At 45.4% G+C, this 22,907-nt stretch overlaps 1 protein-coding gene across 2 annotated transcripts in view; it reads left to right on the plus strand.

The window, feature by feature from the left end:
* LOC140390051 (claudin-15-like) overlaps positions 1–20,954 on the plus strand; it is an 82,296-nt gene extending 61,342 nt beyond the window's left edge. For both annotated transcript variants that reach the window (XM_072474909.1, XM_072474910.1), the window contains 4 exons: positions 9,181–9,345; positions 12,389–12,470; positions 14,818–14,922; positions 16,671–20,954. In XM_072474909.1, the coding sequence (XP_072331010.1) occupies positions 9,181–9,345; positions 12,389–12,470; positions 14,818–14,922; positions 16,671–16,752 (434 nt within the window). In that variant the 3' untranslated portion in view covers positions 16,753–20,954. The remainder of the gene's footprint in view (positions 1–9,180; positions 9,346–12,388; positions 12,471–14,817; positions 14,923–16,670) is intronic.
* Positions 20,955–22,907: the final 1,953 nt, after the last annotated feature.

A 22,907-nucleotide genomic window follows, 5' to 3' on the forward strand; every position in this document is an offset into this window, starting at 1 on the left:
AAAAGTGTTCTTTAATCCAACTTTCTTTCAAGTTAAGATTGTAGCCCTGGAGAATCGTACTTCAAAATTCCATTCTACTAAGTCTTTTCGAAAATGATCTGCCCATGCAAACACTGACAGTGACTTTGATGAAAGTTTATTCAAAAAAAATTATGCTGCTTTTGGTTTAACAATGAAAGAATGCATGTTAACCAAAGCTTAAAACTGAAGAGATAATGTTGAGAATGTTTTAAATGTATATCGTCACTCAAAAACTGTTGCAATCAAATAAAATTTCTGACTTCCTTATTGTGCCCAAGGAAGAATTTTCTTCCTTTTTCATTGAAGCTACTCATCCAAACTCGACTTAAATCTATATACATTTATATTTCAAAACAGTGTTGCATTTTGGTTGAAAATAGAATGCAAATCAACAAGTTACAGGATACACTAATATCTGTAAGTGCAACATAAACTCAGTGATCTGATACACCTATTGCAGTGGATAGTCTAATGGGTTGATTATATCTTAGGATGGATTTAACACTCCAAGCCAAACCGTATTCCAAGACAGGAATATGTTCTGAAAATTGTCGTTTGATGTTAGATAAACGCCCAATGTCAATTGAAACAACACCGGATTAAATTCTCACGCAGATCAAAAATGATGGCTACATTTTCTCCTGCAAAAACCTATGCAGCAAATATATCTCACGGAAAAAGTGTTAAAAAGCAGGTAGACATTTAAGGATCACTCGGGGGAGATGTAGGTCACCACAGCCTCAATAATCGTAACCAATCTGAAACCAGTTGTAATCTGTGAAACAACAAAGTTGTCAACGATAATATCAACCTTGTTTTACGGTGATTTACTTGAATCGTCACTGAAGCTTCAGTTGGTTTACAACAGTGGTCATCAACCTATGGCCCATGGGCCATATGCAGCCCATCTGGATTCTGAGTGCGGCCCAGGAGACATTTTGTTGACCGTTGCCCACGTGCAGAGTTGCCACATTCCGCTGATTTCCTCCCGCTTTTCCAATGGCGTGACCGAAGTGAACCGCATGTAAAGCAAGGGCAAGTGAAGTGAGGTGCATGCTGATTGCACACAATCACAACTGTGAGAGCCGGGCACTCCCTTTGCCCAAAGTGTAAATATTTCTTTTGTTTTTAATTTTACCATTTGAAGCTGAAGTCCGTCCTATTATTGTATAAATGATTAAACACGTTCATTAAATATATTTAATCTTATTCATGGGGTAATGTTTAGCGAACAAGCCTGATTCTAAACTTGCGGCTTACTGAGATGAAAAAGGGGCCACTCATGCGGTCCACCCACTATCCTATGTTGCCCATTACGGGCCTACAAGATGGTCAAAATATTGTGCGGTAGTTCTTATCCTCCATTTTGGTTCGGAGTAGTGCCTCACAGAAAGTATATTATCAAAATGGACGAAATCCAGATCAGTATTGGAGAGGTGAATTGCAAACCTTGTGGAAGAAACTAAACATATCATGCAGATGGTGTAAAAGATTGAAGCCATGTTTCTTGAGCGAGAATTGTGAGGATTTTAACAGGATTGAGTGTATTTTGGTACAATTACTTTTAAATTAGTTCCGTCTGTATACATTTACTGACGATTAATTAACTCTCAGACTTTTATTACACAGATTTAATCTTTATTTAATTAACCTTTAAGAATCAGCCCTAATTGTTATGTACTCGACTCATGTGATTTATGTAACTGGGATCAGACCTGTTAGGAAAGACAATTTCAATCGTTATTTCCAAGCAGCTCTCCGGCTTACGACAATCTAGCAAATTAATGAGCTCTGATCCACCAAGTCTCACTTTTGCTGCACGTGCGATTTTTACACAGGGATTAATCATTGAATCATACAGCTTCGTGAGAGCCCATTGTTCCTTGTGTTTTGGCTCGTTGAAAGTACAGTCCAAAGGGTCTCAAACCCTTTGCTCTTTACCCATTACCCTGCAAGATTTTGCTTTCTGAGTTTAAATCGAATTTACTTTTGAAAGGACCTATTGAATCTACTTCAATTCACAGGTGTTTTGGGTAATACATCTCAGGTCATCGAAGAAGATTTCTCCCCATCTTTCCCTGAGGTTCTTTTACCATTTATCTGGAGTCTTGCCTCTGCCAGTGGTAACAATCTTCCTTTATTTTAAACCTCATTCCACCTTTGGCGGGACCGGAAGATGCCACCGGTGGAATGAGGTGGAAAATACCGTTCTAAATCTCCAGCGACTTCAATGCGATGGGAACCGCCTCTGCTGCGGGAAGACCGGCCATGGGGAGGCTGGTGAATTCTGCCATTTTGTTCATCTGTGACCTGCACTGTTCTAAACTTTGAGCGACTAGTTTAGTCAGGACTGCCCACTTTCATCTTACTCTTGCCTACTTTCATCTGTTAAATTGAGATAGTGAATGCACTAAAATAGCAAGTTGAATGTGAGAATATATCAAGGGAGGTAGCGTTTTAAAGTGCTGGTGGACAAGGATAAGAGTGGTCCTAGGGTGAATGTGCTAAATTGGGGGAAGGCTAATTATAACAATATTAGGCGGGAACTGAAGAACATAGATTGGGGGCGAATGTTTGAGGGTAAATCAACATCTGACATGTGAGAGGCTTTCAAGTGTCAGTTGAAAGGAATTCAGGACCGGCATGTTCCTGTGAGGAAGAAGGATAAATACAGCAATTTTCGGGAACCTTGGGTAACGAGAGATATTGTAGGCCTCGTCAAAAAGAAAAAGGAGGCATTTGTCAGGGCTAAAAGGCTGGGAACAGACGAAGCCTGTGTGGAATATAAGGAAAGTAGGAAGGAACTTAAGCAAGGAGTCAGGAGTAGTGTTAAGGAAAATCCCAAAGCTTTTTACACGTACATAAAAAGCAAGAGGGTAGCCAGGGAAAGGGTTGGCCCACTGAAGGATAGGCAAGGGAATCTATGTGTGGAGCCAGAGGAAATGGGCGAGGTACTAAATGAATACTTTGCATCAGTATTCACCAAAGAGAAGGAATTGGTGGATGTTGAGTCTGGAGAAGGGTGTGTAGATAGCCTGGGTCACATTGAGATCCAAAAAGACGAGGTGTTGGACGTCGTGAAAAACATTAAGGTAGATAAGTCCCCAGGGCCTGATAGGATCTACCCCAGAATACTGAAGGAGGCTAGAGAAGAAATTGCTGAGGCCTTGACAAAAATCTTTGGATCCTCACTGTCTTCAGGTGATGTCCTGGAGGACTGGAGAATAGCCAATGTTGTTCCTCTGTTTAAGAAGGGTAGCAAGGATGATCCAGGGAACTACAGCCTTACGTCAGTGGTAGGGAAATACTGGAGAGAGTTCTTCGAGACAGGATATACTCCCATTTGGAAGCAAATGGACATATTAGTGAGATGCAACATGGTTTTGTGAAGGGGAGGTCGTGTCTCATTAACTTGATAGAGTTTTTCGAAGAGGCCACAAAGATGATTGATGCAGGTAGGGCAGTGGATGTTGTCTATATGGACTTCAGTAACGCCTTTGACAAGGTCCCTCATGGTAGACTAGTACAAAAGGTGAAGTCACACGGGATCAGGGGTGAGCTGGCAAGGTGGATACAGAACTGGCTAGGTCATAGAAGGCAGAGAGTAGCAATGGAAGGATGCTTTTCTAATTGGAGGGCTGTGACTAGCGGTGTTCCGCAGGGATCAGTGCTGGGACCTTTGCTGTTTGCAGTATATATAAATGATTTGGAGGAAAATGTAACTGGTCTGATTAGTAAGTTTGCAGACAACACAAAGGTTGCTGGAATTGCGGATAGCGATGAGGACTGTCAGAGGATACAGCAGGATTTAGATTGTTTGGAGACTTGGGTGGAGAGATGGCAGATGGAGTTTAATCCGGACAAGTGTGAGGTAATGCATTTTGGAAGGTCTAATGCAGGTAGGGAATATACAGCGAATGGTAGAACCCTCAAGAGTATTGAAAGTCAGAGAGATCTAGGTGTACAGTTCCACAGGTCACTGAAAGGGACAACACAGGTGGAGAAGGTAGTCAAGAAGGCATGCGGCATGCTTGCCTTCATTGGCCGGGGCATTGAGTATAAGAATTGGCAAGTCATGTTGCAGCTGTTTCGAACCTTAGTTAGGCCACACTTGGAGTACAGTGTTCAATTCTGGTCACCACACTACCAGAAGGCTTTAGAGAGGGTGCAGAAGAGATTTACCAGAATGTTGCCTGGTATGGAGGGCATTAGCTATGAGGAGCGGTTGAATAAACTCGGTTTGTTCTCACTGGAACGACGGAGGTTGAGGGGGACCTGATAGAGGTCTACAAAATTATGAGGGGCATAGACAGATTGGATAGTCAGAGGCTTTTCCCCAGGGTAGAGGGGTCAATTATTAGGGGGCATAGGTTTAAGGTGCGAGGGGCAAGGTTTAGAGTAGATGTGCGAGGCAAGTTTTTTACACAGAGGGTAGTGGATGCCTGAAACTCGCTGCCGGAGGAGGTGGTGAAAGCAGGGACGATAGTGACATTTAAGGGGCATCTTGACAAATCCATGAATAGGATGGGAATCGAGGGATATGGACCCAGGAAGTGTAGAAGATTGTAGTTCAGTCGGGCAGCATGGTCGGCACAGGCTTGGAGGACCGAAGGGCCTATTCCTGTGCTGTACTTTTCTTTGTTCATTGTTCTTTGGTTGGGCAGCAAGGTGGTGCAGTGGTTAGCACTGCTGCCTCACGGCACCGAGGTCCCAGGTTCAATCCCGGCTCTGGGTCACTGTCCATGTGGAGTTTGCACATTCTCCCCGTGTTTGTGTGGGTTTCGCCCCCACAACCCAAAGATGTGCAGGGTAGGTGAATTGGCCACGCTAAATTGCCCCTTAATTGGAAAAAATGGAATGGGTACTCTAAATTTATTTTTAAACAGAGAGGTAGCGTGAATTTATAACCATGCTGTGGGATTCTCCATTGACGGGATCCTCCGCTTTTGTGGCAGCGCACCCATGCCTGCGGGTTTCCCGACCATGTGGTGTGGCCACAATGGGAAACCCCATTGGCCACCTGCGGGAACGGAGAATCCCGCTGCCGGTGGGGACACACCATGCCGGAAAACGAGGATCCCGTCCATTTTCACCGTAGTGGTCAAATCGCAATGAGTGTACAATGTAAATAGTGCTTCAATAAGGATAGATCTGCATAGGGGAGAGTGCAGAGAGAAGCAACAAGGATCATCCTAAGTTTAAGTGAGACGAAGAAAGTTGAGAGATCAGACATTGAGAGAGAATATTACAAGGAGAATTTATCGAAGTGTCTGTAAGTGCAGAAAAGATAAAACATATGACTCTAAGTCAAGCAGGTTAGCAGGACCAGAAGAAATAGTTTAGATGGGTTTCGTGAAAAACATTTCTTCAAAGGATAATAAATATTTGTAGCAATACAGTGCAAAGACATTGGAGCATTCAAATGCGGGTGGATAGATGATCGATGAATGGCCCATTGGGGTTTTTCTCTGACCTCCTTTGACTGTCTTGTGTTCCTTTGAGGATTGTTTGGCATCTGCCAGATAAACCACTTTGCATTAGCAGTTGCACAATATGGCAGAACCGGCAGGTTGAAAATTGATGAGACGCAGGACAACTGGCGTGGATGAGATAGATGTTTCCCACAAGTGGGCTCTCAGCCACATACAGACCTTGAAACATCCTGCTTTGAAAGCAGGAATCCAGTGAGGTGTTTACATGACAAGCAACGAGGGCGAGTTCCCTCCAGTTGGCTCTTTTCACCACCCTGAATTCTACCTGGAATGGATGCATGGTCAGCACAGGCATGGAGGGCCGAAGGGGCCTGTTCCTGTGCTGTACTTTTCTTTGCTCTTTGATGGGTTCATGAAATATAAAATCTGATTTTCCAGATATTGAGGCATACAGATGGGAGACATTGGTATAGAATTTAAACTCATCACAAATGGACATTTCCGACAAGCCGTCCATTGCCTCCTTCAGAAATAAATTCAGAGGGGAGATTTTCTGCAGCTGTCTGTTGATTCGGCTTTACATCAGATGAAAATCCACGCTACAGAGTTACCCCTTTACTGAGAGAAATTATGTTGTGAAATTTGAGGCTTGATCACAGAGAATGGTAAAATATTCACCCTCCAAGTCTGGTGTCATTATTTATATAAGTTAAGCTGTCAGGAAAATGACTGAAATAGAAAAAGGAAGAAAGAACTCGCTCAGCTGGAAGTGTTGTTGATTAATGTTAATCCTTAGCACAGGGCTAAAACACTGGCTTTGAAAGCAGACCAAGCCCGGTCAGCAGCACGGTGCAATTCCTGTACCAGCCTCCCCGAACAGGCGCCGGAATGTGGCAACTAGGGGCTTTTCACAGTAACTTCATTTGAAGCCTACTTGTGACAATAAGCGATTTTCATTTCATTTCATCCTGATCGAACACTCTCCCACAAGACTAGATAAAAGGCCATTGTTCTAGTCAGAAGTGGTGTAGTTTAATGGCATCTGTGAATGAAACTTGGGGAAAAAAATTCCCCTATTTGTATTTATTGTTTTATTAATCACAGTTGCCACAGCAGCTCAAACCCCTGAGCGCGCTGCAACACACCACCACCACCACGTGTGTGTGAGCATGCATTAATGTGTGCATACACGTGACGAGATTTAAGTAAATTTATCTATCTCCCTGTGGGGCCCGTGGAGTACGCGTTCCCATGGTAACGGGTGGCCCCACCCAGCTGGGACTTGCTACCGAACCCTTTGAATGCTGTCCCAAACTCGGATCGGGAGTTCCGATAGGTGCAGCTTTACTTTTGAGAACTGTATAAATCTGTTTAAACCTTCCTCTTCATGGGTGGGATTCACTGTTCAGCGACACCAAAATCGGAGGCGGCGCGTGTTTGACGCAGGATTTGTATCCTCCGCCCTCTTCGAAATGGCATCATTGCGTCACGTGCCGCACGCCGTTGGAACGCCATTAGCGCGTCACCTGAAGCTCCGCAGCTGATGGGCCGAGTTTCCGACCGCGCGGTTGACGTGTGGTCTCAGCAGTTCTGAACCCGGCGTGATGGCCGCGGACTGTGACCAGCACCGCCACAGTCGGACGGGAGCCGTGCTGCTGGCCAGGAGGGCTTCTGCGAGGGCTAGGGGGACTGGTGGGGGGTGGCCAGGGGGTGGCCAAGGGGGCACTATCTGGCACGTTGGGTCCGCGCATGGCCGGCGCCATGTTTTACGGGGGCGACCACTGCAGGTCATCGGCGTGCGCATGTGCAGCCACAGACCCAACAATTCTCCAGCCGTTTATATCGTGGGAGCCGGCAGTTTTACTCAGCATGGCTGCTAGCGCCTCACCGGTCGCAGGATCGGTGGGGTCGGCACCGATTCTTTTGACGTAAAATGCCACAGATCCTCCGCACTTCGGCTCAAAAATGGTGAATCCAGCCTCATGCCTCCTGGATCACTGCAGTAATATTCTGGATTTATTTTATTGATGCCATTTTATATATTAAGCGAGGTCAGTTCATTGGATTCATAGTGAGGATAGAGGAGGACAAGAAAGAGACAGACAAACAGAGAAAGAGAAGAGGTGACACAGACACAAAAAACAAAAACATAATACCAGAAAGAGCGTACAGTTTAGAAGCAGGACAATCAATCCAACTAGTTCATGCTGGTATTTATGTTTCACTTGAGCCTGTCCCTATCCTTCCTCACCTAATTACCTCAGCATAACCCTCAATGCCATTCTTTCTCATGAGCTTCTCAAGCTTCCCCTTAAATCCACCTCGAACTCTTCCTGCGACAGCACGTTCCACATTCTCACCACTCTCGATAAAGAGATTTGTTTTGCGTTCCCTATTTGGGGGATTGGAAGAACAACATTTGGAGTAACAATGCCCATTTCAACGTTGATTAAAAAAAATATTACAGGGGATGATTCCACCACGGAACACTCCCAGTTGGAAGGTGGTTACATTCAATACATTGTAGTCTGGCCTTCAGCTGATGTTTCCATTGTGTGTAACTTCCCCCATGAGATCATCAAATGGCCCATTAGGTGAGCAGCTCAGGCTTTGAGACGTTGAACTGAAGTGTGAGGACCTGAATTAGAATATTCCTAATCAGTGCTGGACTTCTCTGTCCAGGTTAGCACGAGATTTTTAAAAATGAAGGCCTCAGGACACCCTGCTCTCCTAACACCCACCCTGTGTTCAGTAGATTTCACCATTGTACCCTGACATTTTGAAAATGCTACTGAGTCCTAACCAATAAGATAGAGAAATAATTTTATTTTTATTTTTTTGGAGGATCCTTTTGATAGTCTGAAGAGTTGAAGAATAGAACATTTTTCCATTTTTGGCATTTCTGCCTGGTTCTATGAATCAGACATTGTACCTTCAAGGAAAGATCAGTGGATACCCAAGTTAGACATACTGATGGTATTAGCACCACCTTTATTGTTGTTGATCAGGACAACCATCCTATTCCTTCTCTGAGGAAATTCGGCTTGTGGTTTTACTGAGGAGGACTCCAAGACAAGCAGAACAGGGTCAGAATCAGAGTAGAAAGCTCTATTATATACTTCCCAGCCAGCTGTTTCTCTACCAACCTCAGAGGAGTCACCCCTCTCACGCCAATGAGGAAATTCCACCTCACACATCAATCATCCTTGCAGTGGCTCGGAAAGAGATTGAAAGTGGCAAACTAGTGCTATGCCCTCTTGGGAATGGGTTGATAGCATCCAAACTTTTCTACGTCAGATTCTTACAGTCAGCAGACAGGACAGACCTTGATTACTTTGGTCTAAAATAAAATAAGCTGAGAAGGTAAGAAGGAGTTTTGCTTCGAGCATTGTTAAAAATAGGGGTCTGAATTCTCCGCCATTGGGATTCTCCATTTTGCCGGCAGCCCGGGGGTTTCCCGACAGTGTGGGGCTGTCCCACAATGGGAAACCTCATTGGCGAGCCAGCGAAACGGAGAATTCCGATGACCGTGCCGCACCAAACATCTGGTGCTGCGGGATGGAGAGACCCGCCCAGTGTTTTCATACAAACAGAAGGGGATGCACACTATGGTGGCTCAGACAGAGGAGCTTGTTGTACCGTCACCACAGAGCTCTCCCGGTGGCTGTTTCTGCACCAGTCCTGGCTCAGTCCTGTACCAACACTAAAATACTTCCTTCTCCTGCAGCATATATCCAAGCATGTCGTGCTCTGATGATCATCGCTATCATTCTGGGAGTTATCGCTACAATGATGGCTCTGTTTGGCCTGAAATGCACCAATATTGGAACTATGGATGAGAAAACAAAAGGAAAGATTTCCCTTACCGCTGGGCTTCTCTTCATTCTATCAGGTCAGTACAGTTACAAGAACGTTCAAAGTAATGGGTTAACCAGGTGACTGGCATGTTGCATACTGAACAAATGGAACAACCAGGCCTTGGCACATTTTGAATGGAGCTAAAAGGTTGGTTTGGTTTCTAGCCTGAGAGCACATAATAAAAACTACAGGACAAATTTCCTATACTCCCCGGATACTGAATCAGTCCGTGACAATGTGCAGCAAGACCTGGGCAACATCCAGGCTTGGGCTGATAAGAGGCAAGTAACATTCACGCCACACAAGTGCCAGGCAATGGCCATGTCAAACAAGAGAGAATCTAACCATTGTCCCTTGACATTCAATGGCACTACCATCACTGAACCCCTCTATCAACACCCTGGGGGTTACCATTCAGCAGAGACTGAACTGGACTAGCCATATAAATACCATGGCTGCAACAACAAGTCAGGGTTGGGAATTCTGCAGCATGTAACTCACCTCCTCACTCCCCAAAGCCTATTGGTGTCTACAAGGTACAAGGCAGGGGTGTGATGGAACACTCCCCACTTGCCTGGATGAGGACAACACTCAAGTTGCTCAATATCATTCAGGACAAAGCAGCTCACTTGATTGACATCCCATCCAACACTTAAAAACTCTTAGGAAATAATTAATATTCCCTAATACTTAAGTGGAATTGGGTTTTAATTGTTTAATAGACTGCACCAATATATAAAGGGGATACATGTGACACTGTTCTTGGTGTTGGAGTTAGTGAATCCTGAAAAAAATAAACTTGGAGTCGAAAAAGTCAAAACTTTCTTCCTAGTCCTTATTACAGAGTTACTAAGAGCTTAACACAGAGCTTAACTCCCTCCACCACCGATGCACAGTAGCAGCAGTGTGTACCATCTATAGGATGCACTGCAGCAACTCACCAAGGTTCCTTTAACAGCACCTTCAAACCCCAAAATCTCTACCACCTCAAGGGACAAAGGCAGTAGACACATGGGAACACCACCACCTCCAAGTTCCCCTTCAAGCCACTTACCATCCTGACTTGCAAATATACTGTCGGTTCCTTCACTTCCACTGGGTCAAAAGACTAGAACTCCCTCTCCAACAACACTGTGGGTGTACTGACACAAAAGGGACTGCAACTCGACTCCATCTTCTCAAGGGCAATTAGGAATGGACAATACATGCTGGTCTCGCCCACATCCCATGAAAGAATTTTTTTAAAGTGTAGGTTGTTGACCTGAAATTTCTTGACCCTTGCTGCAGGCTGACGAGACAGGTACACACATTTGTACAATACTTTATATAGTGCCTTTTATGATGCTTGAGGGTAAAATATTGGCTGGAAATGTATCCGCTCTTCTTTGGATTAGTGCCATGGGATACTGTGTGGCCTCCTGAGAAGGCAGAGTTTTTTAATGTGACGCCACATCCAAAAGATGGCACCCACCCTCAGCAGGACTATTGTATGTTTCTGGAGTGGGATTGTCCCTTAACTTCAAAATGTAAAACTTGTCTGCTTCTGTGACAATTCTCTGTAGGGATAGTCAACAATGACATGAACAGATACACCAGTCACATTATGAATTGTAGATAACAAGTAAATTACTCGTTAAATTTGAAATGACAGCTTGGCAATAAAATTCTGATAGCATGAGTAAGCCTCACTGAATGTTTCATCTTTAAACCTGGTTCATAATTATAGAATCATAAAATAATAGAGCACAAAAGGAGGGAATTCAGTCGGCCATGCTTATATCGACCCTTTCTCCCAATTCCAATTCTCTTCCCGCACCTAATGGTGCATTAAGGCAGACTTTGGTCTGTTTCCATAGCAAGTAATTCCCGGAACAGGCCACTAGTCTGTCGCCAGGGGCTCATAGCTTAATGGGCACTATTCAAGATCCAGCACGGCCGACCCGGAATCTTTCCAGCTTTTACCACCCAGCCATTGGTGCGTTTCGAAGGATTTTCAGTTTGACACTTGACCTCTTTGGCCGAGTTATGAACGCACCTTCCTTGGTCCTGGGGTGAGCCTCGAACCTGGAGCTTCTGGCTCAGAGGCAGGGACACTGCCCACTGCCCCACAAGAGTAAGGATGTTATGATAAACCTGTATAAAACACATATTCAGCCTCAACTGGAATATCATGTCCACCCCTATAGGAAAGATGTGAAGGCACTAGTGAGAGTGCAGGAATCATTTACTGGAATGGTTCCAGGGTTAAACGATATCAGTTATACAGGTAGATTTGAGAATCTGGGGTTATTCCCACAGGAGAAAGGGTTGAGTGGAGATTTGCTGGACATGTGCAAAATAATGGGGGATCTAGACAGAGTAGATAGAGACCGGGGTTTTCCGGATCTGACACCAGCGGGCATCGTCAAGGGCAGGCCGGGATAACCCGAGAGTCATTGACCTTGAATGGCCCTCCAAATTTTCCCATCAATGTCAGGGCCAGAAAATCCTACCCAGAGAGAAACGTCCCGTTGGCAGAAGGGTCACGAACCAGAGGACAGCGATTTAAAGTGATTGACCAGATAAACAATGGCAACATAAGGACAGGCCTTGGGTGGGATTTTCCCTTCCGCCGCAGCTGTTTTCTCGTGCAGTGCGCCCCCGCCTGCTACAGGATCTTCCATCCTGCCAGCCGGCCAATGCGGTTTCCCACGCCGTCGGGAAATCCGTGGGCGTGTATGCGTTGTCGGCAAAACGGAGGATCCCACCGACGGAGAATCCAGCCCCATTTTTTTAGCAGCGAATGATTAGGGTTTGGAATGCACTGCCCAACGTGTGGCGGAGGCAGGGTCAACCGTGACTTTCAAAAGAGAATTTGCAAAGAAAGAAATGTTCAGGGCTATGGGGAAAGGGCAGTGGAGTGGGATTAACTGAATTGTCCTCCCAGAGAGCTGGTGCAGAGACGACGGACCGAATAGCCTTCTTCTGCGCTGTAACCATTCTATGATTCGATGATTCACTTCTTAAGTCGAACCTAATGTTTCTGTCCATTATTTGCTTTTCCTGGCGTTTGATGTATTTCTCCGTTTCATTGACAGGTTTATGTGGGATAGTTCCCATTTCTTGGTACGCCTACAACATCACAATGGAATTCTACAATCCTGTCTTTGGGGGAACAAAGTATGTATATAGTATTTAATGCGAGAGTAGTATTGTCAGCTGTATTTCTTTCAGAATCCAGAGGAGTTAAAGGAAAATGAAGGGGAGATTTTTCGAGTGTGCCCTCACAGAATCATAGAATTTACAGTGCAGAAGGAGGCCATTCGGCCCATCGAGTCTGCACCGGTGCTCTTGGAAAGAGCACCCTACCCAAGGTCAACACCCCTCCACCCTATCTCCATAACCCAGTAATCCCACCCAACACTAAGGGCAATTTTGGACACTAAGGGCAATTTATCATGGCCAATCCACCTAACCTGCACATCTTTGGACTGTGGGAGGAAACCGGAGCACCTGGAGGAAACCCACACACACACGGGGAGGATGTGCAGACTCCGCACAGACAGTGACCCAAGCCGGAATCGAACCTGGGACCCTGGAGCTGTGAAGCAATTGTGCTATCCACAATGCTACCGTGCTCCCCCATAATAATCTTTATTGTCACAAGTATGAAGTTACTGTGAAAAGCCCCTAGTCGCCACATTCCGGCGCCTGTTTGGGTAAGCTGGTACGGGAATTGAACCTGCGCTGCTGGCCTTATTCTGCATCACAAGGCAGCTGTCTAGCCCACTGAGCTAAACCAGCCCTTAATGAGGACCATCAGGAGTGTGAACTTGGCTATATGTATTTATAGTTATGTACTTCATAATCAATGAACACAAAGAAATGCTTGAAGCACTCAGCACGTCAGTTAGCTTTAATGGAGAGAAAAACAGAGTCAGGGGCCAGACTTTTCCAGCTGTATACGCCAAAGGGATCTTCCAGTCCCGCCGATAGTGCACCCCTGCCATTGGTTTCCTGGCGGCGATGGGTACATTCAACAGAAAACTCTGTCGGCAACGGCAGGACGTGAAATACACGGCGGGTTGCGCACACAATCCAACAGTATTTGATCTTTCTTCAGAACTGGAAATAGTCAGAGGTGTAAGAGTTTATGAACCAATGCAGAGCAAGGGAAAGGCCGGGGGAAAGGAAAGAAAGCAGAATCTGTATTAGAGAGGAAAGCGGAAGATATTAAATTACAAAAAAAAGAGATGATCATGCAAAGCAAAGTGGTAGTGGAACGAGCAAGGAAATAGAAGATGGGTCAAGTGGAAGTGAAAAAGACAGCAGCATCATTGCGAACAGCTTGGTTAAGGTCTGAATATGCTGATCACAATATTGATGTGGGAAGGTTAAATGTCCTGGGGTAGTAAAAGGCTCGTTATAAATGCACTTAGCGTTTTCTGGTTGACCACCTTATGCTCCCTAGTCTCACCCCCTCCTCCTCCAGCCCTACAGTCCTCCTGGAATTCTGCGTCCCACCAATATTCACCCCTTGGGCTTCCCTAGTTTCATATGCCTTATTATTACGATGGTGCCTTCATCTGTCTAAGTCCAGCCTAACCTCTGGAATTCCCTCTCTAAACTTTCCTGGCTCTTTACATACTCTCTCTCTCTCTCTGGGCGGGATTCTCCCAGCCCTGGGCCGGGCCGGAGAATCCCCGCGACCGGGCTACTCTCCCCCAACGCTGGCATGTGATTCTCCGCAGAGCCATTGGCGCCGGCGTGGCTGACGCAGCGCCGGTCGCGGGCCGCTCTCTGCGGCCGTAGTTAAAACACTGAGTCCCGCCAGCACCGTCCACACCTGCTCGCAGCCGGCGGGAACTCTGCGTGCAAGGGTCGGGTGTCGGCCTGTGGGGGGGGGGGGGGGTCCGACCCGGGGGGGGGGGCTCCGATGCGGCCTGGCCAGCAATCGAGGCCCACCGATCGGCGGGCCGGCCTCTCTGTCCCCCGGCCTCTTTTCCTACGCGCCAGCCCTTGTACTCCTGCGCCATGTTGCGTCGGGACCAGCGCGTTGAAGGAGGCCGCCGCCCAAGCGCGCATTGGCGCCGGTGCCACTGCGCATGCGCGGATCCCACAGCGCACAGTTCACGCTGTGATCAGCAGCTGGAGCGGCGTGAACTGCTCCAGCGCCGTGCTGGCCCCCTGTAGGGGCCAGAATTACTCCTGGCAGTGGCCTTCTCACGCCGTCGTAAAACACAACGGCGTTTACAACGTCGTGGACATTCTCCGAGGGATGGGAGAATCCTGCCCCTTGTCTCTGTCTCTGTCTCTCTCTCTCTCTGCTCCTAAAAAGTCATGATCTTCCATAAATTGGTGATCAAACCTGAGACCCACATGGTCCATGTGATTTAGTAACATATAAACTGACCAGTTGGTGCCCTCACAGTTTGGGGCATCATACAAACTTGGGCAGTTGGTTGTCATTGTTTAGTAAATGGTTACCTTTAAGAGCGTGTGAGCCTAACGATTTCTTTGTTTGCAGATATGAGCTGGGGTCTGCCCTCTACATCGGGTGGGCTGGGTCAGCTCTCCTCATCTTGGGAGGTGCGTTCTTGTGTTGTTCCTGCAAAAGAAATGTACAGACTGGGTAAGCATTTTTCTGTTGCTTATTTCACTTTGTACCCAAAAGCTGCACCGTCAACATTAAAACAGCTTCCCTGCAGGTACTTGACTCAGAGCGCGTAAACAGTCACTGGTTGACTGAGAATTCCATTTCTCCATACCAAGGCTCTAAATGAGTGACAAGAATGAAAATGCATCCAAACTATGAAAGAAATAAAGAGCCTTGGTAGATGATGCACCATCAATTACCACAAAGGTGAGAGTAGTGGACTAATCGAGGCTTTATTGAGCAAGATGTTGTGCCTCCTTTAGCTGGAACCAGAATGGCTGCAGCACCGGCGAGCACACACATTTATACACCGCCTACTGGGCGGAGCCAGCAGGCAGGGATTTACCCTTGTACCTCTACTATACGGGCAGTGCCATCATACATGTAATACAACTAGTGGTGACTACCACAGTAGAATATAAAGTCAACATATAGATTGGCCAAGAGTTTCAAATTTCTGAATTCTAACCTTTTCAGACACTCTTCCGATCTTCACTGTCCTACTGTCAAACGAAATTCAAAAAAGCGATTGCCATGATAGGGTGAACTTAACAAAAGACAGGATTTCATCAACGTAGCAATAATGATTATGACATTGCGTAATATTGCCTCATTATGAGCAGGCCCTATGCCAACCTCAGTATAAGTAAGGATCATGCCAGCCTCAATGTAGGTAGGGTCTATAGTTTATACTTAGGATCGATATTTCAAGTAAGTACCATATGGGCCTGATTCTACATGTACTGTCTACATTCTTCTCACTACAAATAAGGTGAAAGGCATCTCACTATCTCCTTGTAGGCATAATGATGAGATGGCTCCAAATATAAAGTCAACATATAGATTGGCCAAGAGTTTCAAATTTCTGAATTCTAACCTTTTCAGACACTCTTCCGATCTTCACTGTCCTACTGTCAAACGAAATTCAAAAAAGCGATTGCCATGATAGGGTGAACTTAACAAAAGACAGGATTTCATCAACGTAGCAATAATGATTATGACATTGCGTAATATTGCCTCATTATGAGCAGGCCCTATGCCAACCTCAGTATAAGTAAGGATCATGCCAGCCTCAATGTAGGTAGGGTCTATAGTTTATACTTAGGATCGATATTTCAAGTAAGTACCATATGGGCCTGATTCTACATGTACTGTCTACATTCTTCTCACTACAAATAAGGTGAAAGGCATCTCACTATCTCCTTGTAGGCATAATGATGAGATGGCTCCAAATAGGCCTCGCACAAAAGTTGTTTTATATATTCTCCACTGAAGTAGACTCTATAAAGGCCTCATTATGAGTAGACAGTATATAGGCTGCAGTATGAGCAGATTCCACAGAGACCTCTTACTTTTCCATTAACAAGGAAGACAACGTAATTGTTTATTGTTGCCCAAGATAGTGTCTGGGGGATGGAGCAACTCCCAGATCTCTTCTGGCTCCAGCTGTTTCATCCATTATAAAACAGGGAACGTTTGACGTGATTTGTCAAAAGATGTGTTGTTGATCGATTTTTTTTTTTTCTTTCTGTTTTGTTTTTGTTTGTTACCTCGAGAGCCTTTTCCGTTCTCTCAGGGAGAGCAATAAAAACAAACATCAATATCTGTTAAAAGAAGAGAGTCAAATAGACATGAGCAAAGGTTCAATGGTGCATTAGTGGGAACTGAAATGAGACTGTGTATGTCTTTGCGCAAGTAACGGTGACTCTCGTTCTTCTTCACAGTGGCTACAAGTATTCTTCTGCTCAAAGTGGGCAACGGATCTATACAAAGGCAGAATCAACTCAGTCAAAAGCTTACGTCTAAATCAAAGACTGACTAAAAGAAATGCTTCTTATGTTACTCAGGTCTTCAAAAATCTTGTGAGAAAAAAAATCATTTGTATTTTTTAATATCAGTTTGTCACTCTGTGAAGCATTTAAATAAATAGAGTAGGTATCTATACTGCAATACTAAATGTCTTGAATGTTCTATCATCGCAATGCCACAGTTATATTTTTTGTTTCAAATCTACACAGAAGATGTTGGCCTTGTGGCTCCAGTTGGTGAGAGCTGATTGAGTCACGTGCCTAGGCTCCAGTCTCATTTGCTACAGAGGGTTTGGACGGGGGGGGGGGTCACTGGACTGAGTATGAGCACTCTCTCCGGGGGTGAGCAAGGGCAAGGAAAAGATTTGCAAGGCCTTCCATCATCCAGCAGAAAGGGACCGTTTTTTAAATCTGGCTATCTCAAGCTTTGAAGAGAAGAGGGAGTTTCAAAACAAAATATCACCAAACAAAGAATAGTCTCCCAGGAATAATAATGGAGATGACGTCTCATGGGTCAACCAATAACCTATTTCAAGGAGTGATGGAAGTGGGGGGCAGTGGGTGTTGGAGGGATGGTGGATCTCCTATTTTTGGATGCGCAATAAATTACCCTTCTCAACTGTTTTGACTTATGCATAAGATAAAGATGCATGGCATTAAGGGGAAAGTAGTAGCATGGATAGAGGATTGGTTAATTAATAGAAAGCAAAGAGTGGGGATTAATGGGTGTTTCTCTGGTTGGCAATCAGTAGCTAGTGGTGTCCCTCAGGGATCAGTGTTGGGCCCACAACTGTTCACAATTTACATAGATGATTTGGAGTTGGGGACCAAGGGCAATGTGTCCAAGTTTGCAGACGACACTAAGATAAGTGGTAAAGCAAAAAGTGCAGAGGATACTGGAAGTCTGCAGAGGGATTTGGATAGGCTAAGTGAATGGGCTAGGGTCTGGCAGATGGAATACAATGTTGACAAATGTGAGGTTATCCATTTTGGTAGGAATAACAGCAAAAGGGATTATTATTTAAATGATAAAATATTAAAACATGCTGCTGTGCAGAGAGACCTGGGTGTGCTAGTGCATGAGTCGCAGAAAGTTGGTTTTCAGGTGCAACAGGTGATTAAGAAGGCAAATGGAATTTTGTCCTTCATTGCTAGAGGGATGGAGTTTAAGACTAGGGAGGTTATGCTGCAATTGTATAAGGTGTTAGTGAGGCCACACCTGGAGTATTGTGTTCAGTTTTGGTCTCCTTACTTGAGAAAGGACGTACTGGCACTGGAGGGTGTGCAGAGGAGATTCACTAGGTTAATCCCAGAGCTGAAGGGGTTGGATTACGAGGAGAGGTTGAGTAGACTGGGACTGTACTCGTTGGAATTTAGAAGGATAAGAGGGGATCTTATAGAAACATATAAGATTATGAAGGGAAGAGATAGGATAGATGCGGGCAGGTTGTTTCCACTGGCGGGTGAAAGCAGAACTAGGGGGCATAGCCTCAAAATAAGGGGAAGTAGATTTAGGACTGAGTTTAGGAGGAACTTCTTCACCCAAAGGGTTGTGAATCTATGGAATTCTTTGCCCAGTGAAGCAGTTGAGGCTCCTTCATGAAATGTTTCTAAGATAAAGATAGATAGTTTTTTGAAGAATAAAGGGATTAAGGGTTATGGTGTTCGGGCCGGAAAGTGGAGCTGAGTCCACAAAAGATCAGCCATGATCTCATTGAATGGTGGAGCAGGCTCGAGTGGCCAGATGGCCTACTCCTGCTCCTAGTTCTTATGTTCTTATGACTGCACGATGGTTCTGTAATACGCTCCCAGCCTTCTGTTATTGTGCATTATAGAGAAGGTAGGAATGAATTCTCACAGGGAGTTCGCCTGCTTGTCCTCCATAATATTGGCTGAAAAATGGCGCAAATGTACTTTTTCACTTGCTCCTGCCATTGTGTCCAAGGGGTTTTGAGAACAACAGTCCCAGACATACATTACATAAGGAAAGTGTTTCACTACGGACCAGTTCATCGCTAGAGGTAATTTTATGAAATCATAGCACCATTGGCAAAACAGCACCCCACCCTCTCTGCTCCTCAAGTGTGTCTCTGTACACTATCTCAGTGTAAAGTCAGAATTCAATATTGTCAAGATGTTTTGTGTTAACACCATACCCCGAAAATGAAAAGCATTTCATTAGCTATCTTTTGGAATCAAAAATCCTCTTCGTCCCAATGAGGCATTTTTAAAAGTGACTGCAAACTAAACTTTTTATTTAGAAATTTAGAGTGCCCAATACTTTTATTCCCAATTCAGGGGCAATTTAGCATGGCCAATCCACCTACCCTGCACATCCATTTGGGTTGTGGGGGTGAGACCCACACAGACATGGGGAGAATGTGCAAACTCCGCACGGACAGTGACCCAGAGCCGGAATCGAACCCGGGTTCTCGATGCCGTGAGACGGCAGTGCTAACCACTGCGCAGTGATTAGCACTGCCCTAGTTGCAAGTTGAACAGTGCTCTTTGTTGGCTTCTACGCTGCAAATCTTTGTGCACAAGAATGCGGGAACTACAGTAGAATAAGCAAAATCCCAAAACAATGTGATTTTGTGTCAGTGATTGCGCTGCCCTCAAAGGATTCATAGTAAAACAAAAACAACTCTGGCTTTATGATATCTTACCTCGCAACCTCCAAACTTCAAAATTGGGACACAGGTCTCAAGAAATCAGGAGTAACCACCCATGATCAATGTATAAAAGCAAAGATCAGGGATAAAATCAGGCGTCAAAACATTGAGGACAAAGAGAAAAAAGCAAAGACACATCTTTAAAAACTGAGAATAAATAATAAAATCAGGACATGGATTGGGCCTAAAAATCAGGGCCAAATGACCAGGATAGGAAGATTCTATTTTACAATGTGAGTTCCCATGAATAATTAAAGAACCTGTTACTTTCACTGTTTTATGGGTATTCAAGTGCCTCTGATCAGTTAATATACCGGCCGGATTTTCCGGCTCTTCCCACCGGCAGGATCTTCCAGTCCCACCGAAGGCAAACCCCACAGCGGGTTTACCGGATTTGGGACGGGCAAGACATACAAAAGTCCCGACTCGGTTTTAGTTGGCGAAAATTTAAATACAAAAAGAAAACAAATCCACAAGATCAGAGGGCATTTGTTGGTATCTAGCAGCAGAAAATTAAATGAAAAGAAAGGGAATGAAAGACTCCCATTTATAAAATGTCTTTCCCAAATTCTAGATGTCTCAAAGTGCTCTTCAGGCAACAACGTACTTCTGTAGTTTAAGGCACTTTTGTAATGCCAGAAACCCAGCAACCAGTTTTCACACAGAAAGCTCCCACAAACAGCAATATGATAATGGCTGGATAATCCGTTTGTTGTGATGTTGATTGAGGGATACATATTGTCCAGGTCACCAGGGATAAATACTCTGCTGTTCTTCAAAGTAATGCTATGGGATTTTTGATAGCCACCTGAGAGAGAGAGAGAGAGCAGACAGGGCCTCAGTTTGATGTCTCACCTGACAAAAAACTATCCCACAGCACTGAACTCCCTCAATGCCCTGCTTGCATGTTAGACGAGATCTTTGTGCTCAAAAGTCTCTGGAATGGGACTTGAACTTACAACCTTCTCACTCCGAGGTTACAGCACTATCCACTGAGCCACAGCTGACATGCAAAGATGAGTTCAAGCACATTTTAAAAGCGGGGAGTGAGTATAAATTTTAAAAAAGATAAGAGGTGCCGCTAAGAAAAACAAACATATGTCTCCTCAATAGCCGTGACTCAGAACCAGAACAAATCAATGACGTTTGGAGGAAAGAATTCCACTATTTTTAAAACATTTCCAAATTGAGCGGGAAGGTAACAGCAGGGTAGGATTGAAATTGTTGTGCCTAGTCAGGATGTCCCAGTGAAATGGAGATGCTTGAGAGGGAAATGTGTAATACTCCAGTTTTGAATCTATGTAATCTGCTTGGCTTTCATTTTTATATGCATGTATACCAGTGCTGAACTTTTATAGCTTGCTCTTTGTTTTGTGTTTGGTAATTATGTTGTTTTCCAGCTTTCTCGTCGTTTTTAAGAATAAGATTTACAAAAACAATTTAATTATTTGTGTAAATGCTTCATTAGAGTTTAAAGTTTGTTCTTGTTCAAATTGTAACATAGACATTTAATAAAAATTGAAAATGATGATACGTGTTCCAGTGTGTGTGGGCTGAATTTTAACTGACGGGGAGGGGGTTGGGGAGGTTCAGATACATGAGGGAGGCTAAATCTGAAACAAAAAACGGTAGCGTGCCAGAACCCAACATGATCCCATTGATTTCCAGCTTTTACTGGGATGCAACACAAACGCTTGGAAAGCCCCCATGGAGCTGGGTTCTGTAGCTGAAATATGTGAAAGAGCCAATGCAGACTTTAACACAGCATTTTGGCTTTAAAAGCCAACGTATGGCTTTCCTGAGTTGTGTGAAACTTGTCCGGGCCAACAAGGCGAGTGCACAGTAGGATTCATTGCTCTATGAAACTGACAGGCTAGAAAGCCTTTAAGGAATGAAACTGCAGAGCTGTTTCCCTTCCTACATGAAAGGCATTGTCTCACAGGACTTCTTCCTAGAAATATGCTTTCACTGCTTCACTGGTAATTTCCAACATAATTTCATCTGTCTATTCACCTTGACCTGTGTTTCCCTGCTGTCCGACTTCATTGCCACATGGATGCAGTTTATGCAGCTTGAACTTGGACTTCCAAGATGGAGCACCAACACTAGCAACACCTGGAGTAACACCACCAGTTATCAACCGCCTTTTCCTCAGGCACATGTCGCTCCACACAACAGAGGATGTTGATGCAAAGTTTCAGCTGGAAGGAGGCTATACCATCAACACAGGGCATAATGTTTATCGATAATGTTTATCGAATTCCTACAGTGCAGAATGAGACTATTCGGCCCATCGAATTCACACCAGATCTTGGAAAGAGCACCCCACTCAAGCCCAAGCCTTCACTCTATCCCCTTAACCCAGTAACCCCACCTAACATTTTGGTCACCAAGGGGCAATTTATCATGGCCATTCAACCTAACCTGAACTTCCTTGGGCTGTGGGAGGAAACCGGAGCACCCGGAGGAAACTCACGCAGACATGGGGGGAAAGTGCAAACTCCACTCAGACAGTCAGCCGCAGCCAGAATTGAACCCGGGCCCTTGGGGATCTGAGGCAGCAGTGCTAACCACTGTGCCACCGTGCCGCACAATAAAGGTGGAGAAACCGCTTTCTCAGCATGACTGAGCAACAGTGCTCCAGAAGACTCACGTTTTCACGGCAAGACATTTTTACATCCTCCTGAACAAGGCCACCTTCTAAACGGCCAGTGGGGCAGGGATTGCCAGTAGCATCAATAGTGGACATATAAGGACGATAAACAGTGCTTCTTCATTTACTGGACTGGACACTTGCACGACCTGGGCGGGGTTGTGGAGGGGGGTGGCGGGGAGAAGGCAGAGGTACACCGGTACAAGAAAGGAGATGGGGGAGAACAAAATGGGCGGAGGGGTGGGGGTGCCACCCCTTCCACCACACTGGAAAATATGCTAGTGCACAGAAGCAAGGTGGGGTGGGTGTTGGCGGCTGCGGCACAGCTCCAGAAAGGGAGGGAGCACCTGCCTGAATGGGGGGGGGGAACAAAACAACAAATCCGGGGGAGAAGCGTAAAGGGGGGCAAGAGGGGGAGCAACAGGGGCACGGGTTAGGGGAAGGGGAGACAGCAAGGCAGATGGGCCCAGCGGCGGGGGGAGGAAGGTGGGATCGGGGATTAAGTTGGCGGAGGGGAGGTTGGGGAGGGTAGAATACTGGTCACAGCAGGTCGCACATGGAGGTGGCCAACTTGGATGGCCCACAAAGAAAGGGAAACCCCGGCTTGCAGGGGCATGTGGTAAGTATGGCTGAAGCCACAGGAGGGGCACAGAAACCCCCCATCAGAATAGTCACCTGGAGTCAGGGGAATCAAAAGGCCGGTGAAAAGATCCAGAGGCTTTGCCCATATAAAAAGCCTGATGGTCGACATAGTCTTCCTCCAGGAGACACACCTGAGGGAGAACGACCGACTGAGGGGAAGAAAGAGATGGATAGCACAGACCAAGC

The sequence above is a fragment of the Scyliorhinus torazame genome, chromosome 14 (genome assembly GCF_047496885.1).
Source record: "Scyliorhinus torazame isolate Kashiwa2021f chromosome 14, sScyTor2.1, whole genome shotgun sequence".
NCBI classification, from domain to species: Eukaryota; Metazoa; Chordata; class Chondrichthyes; order Carcharhiniformes; family Scyliorhinidae; genus Scyliorhinus; species Scyliorhinus torazame.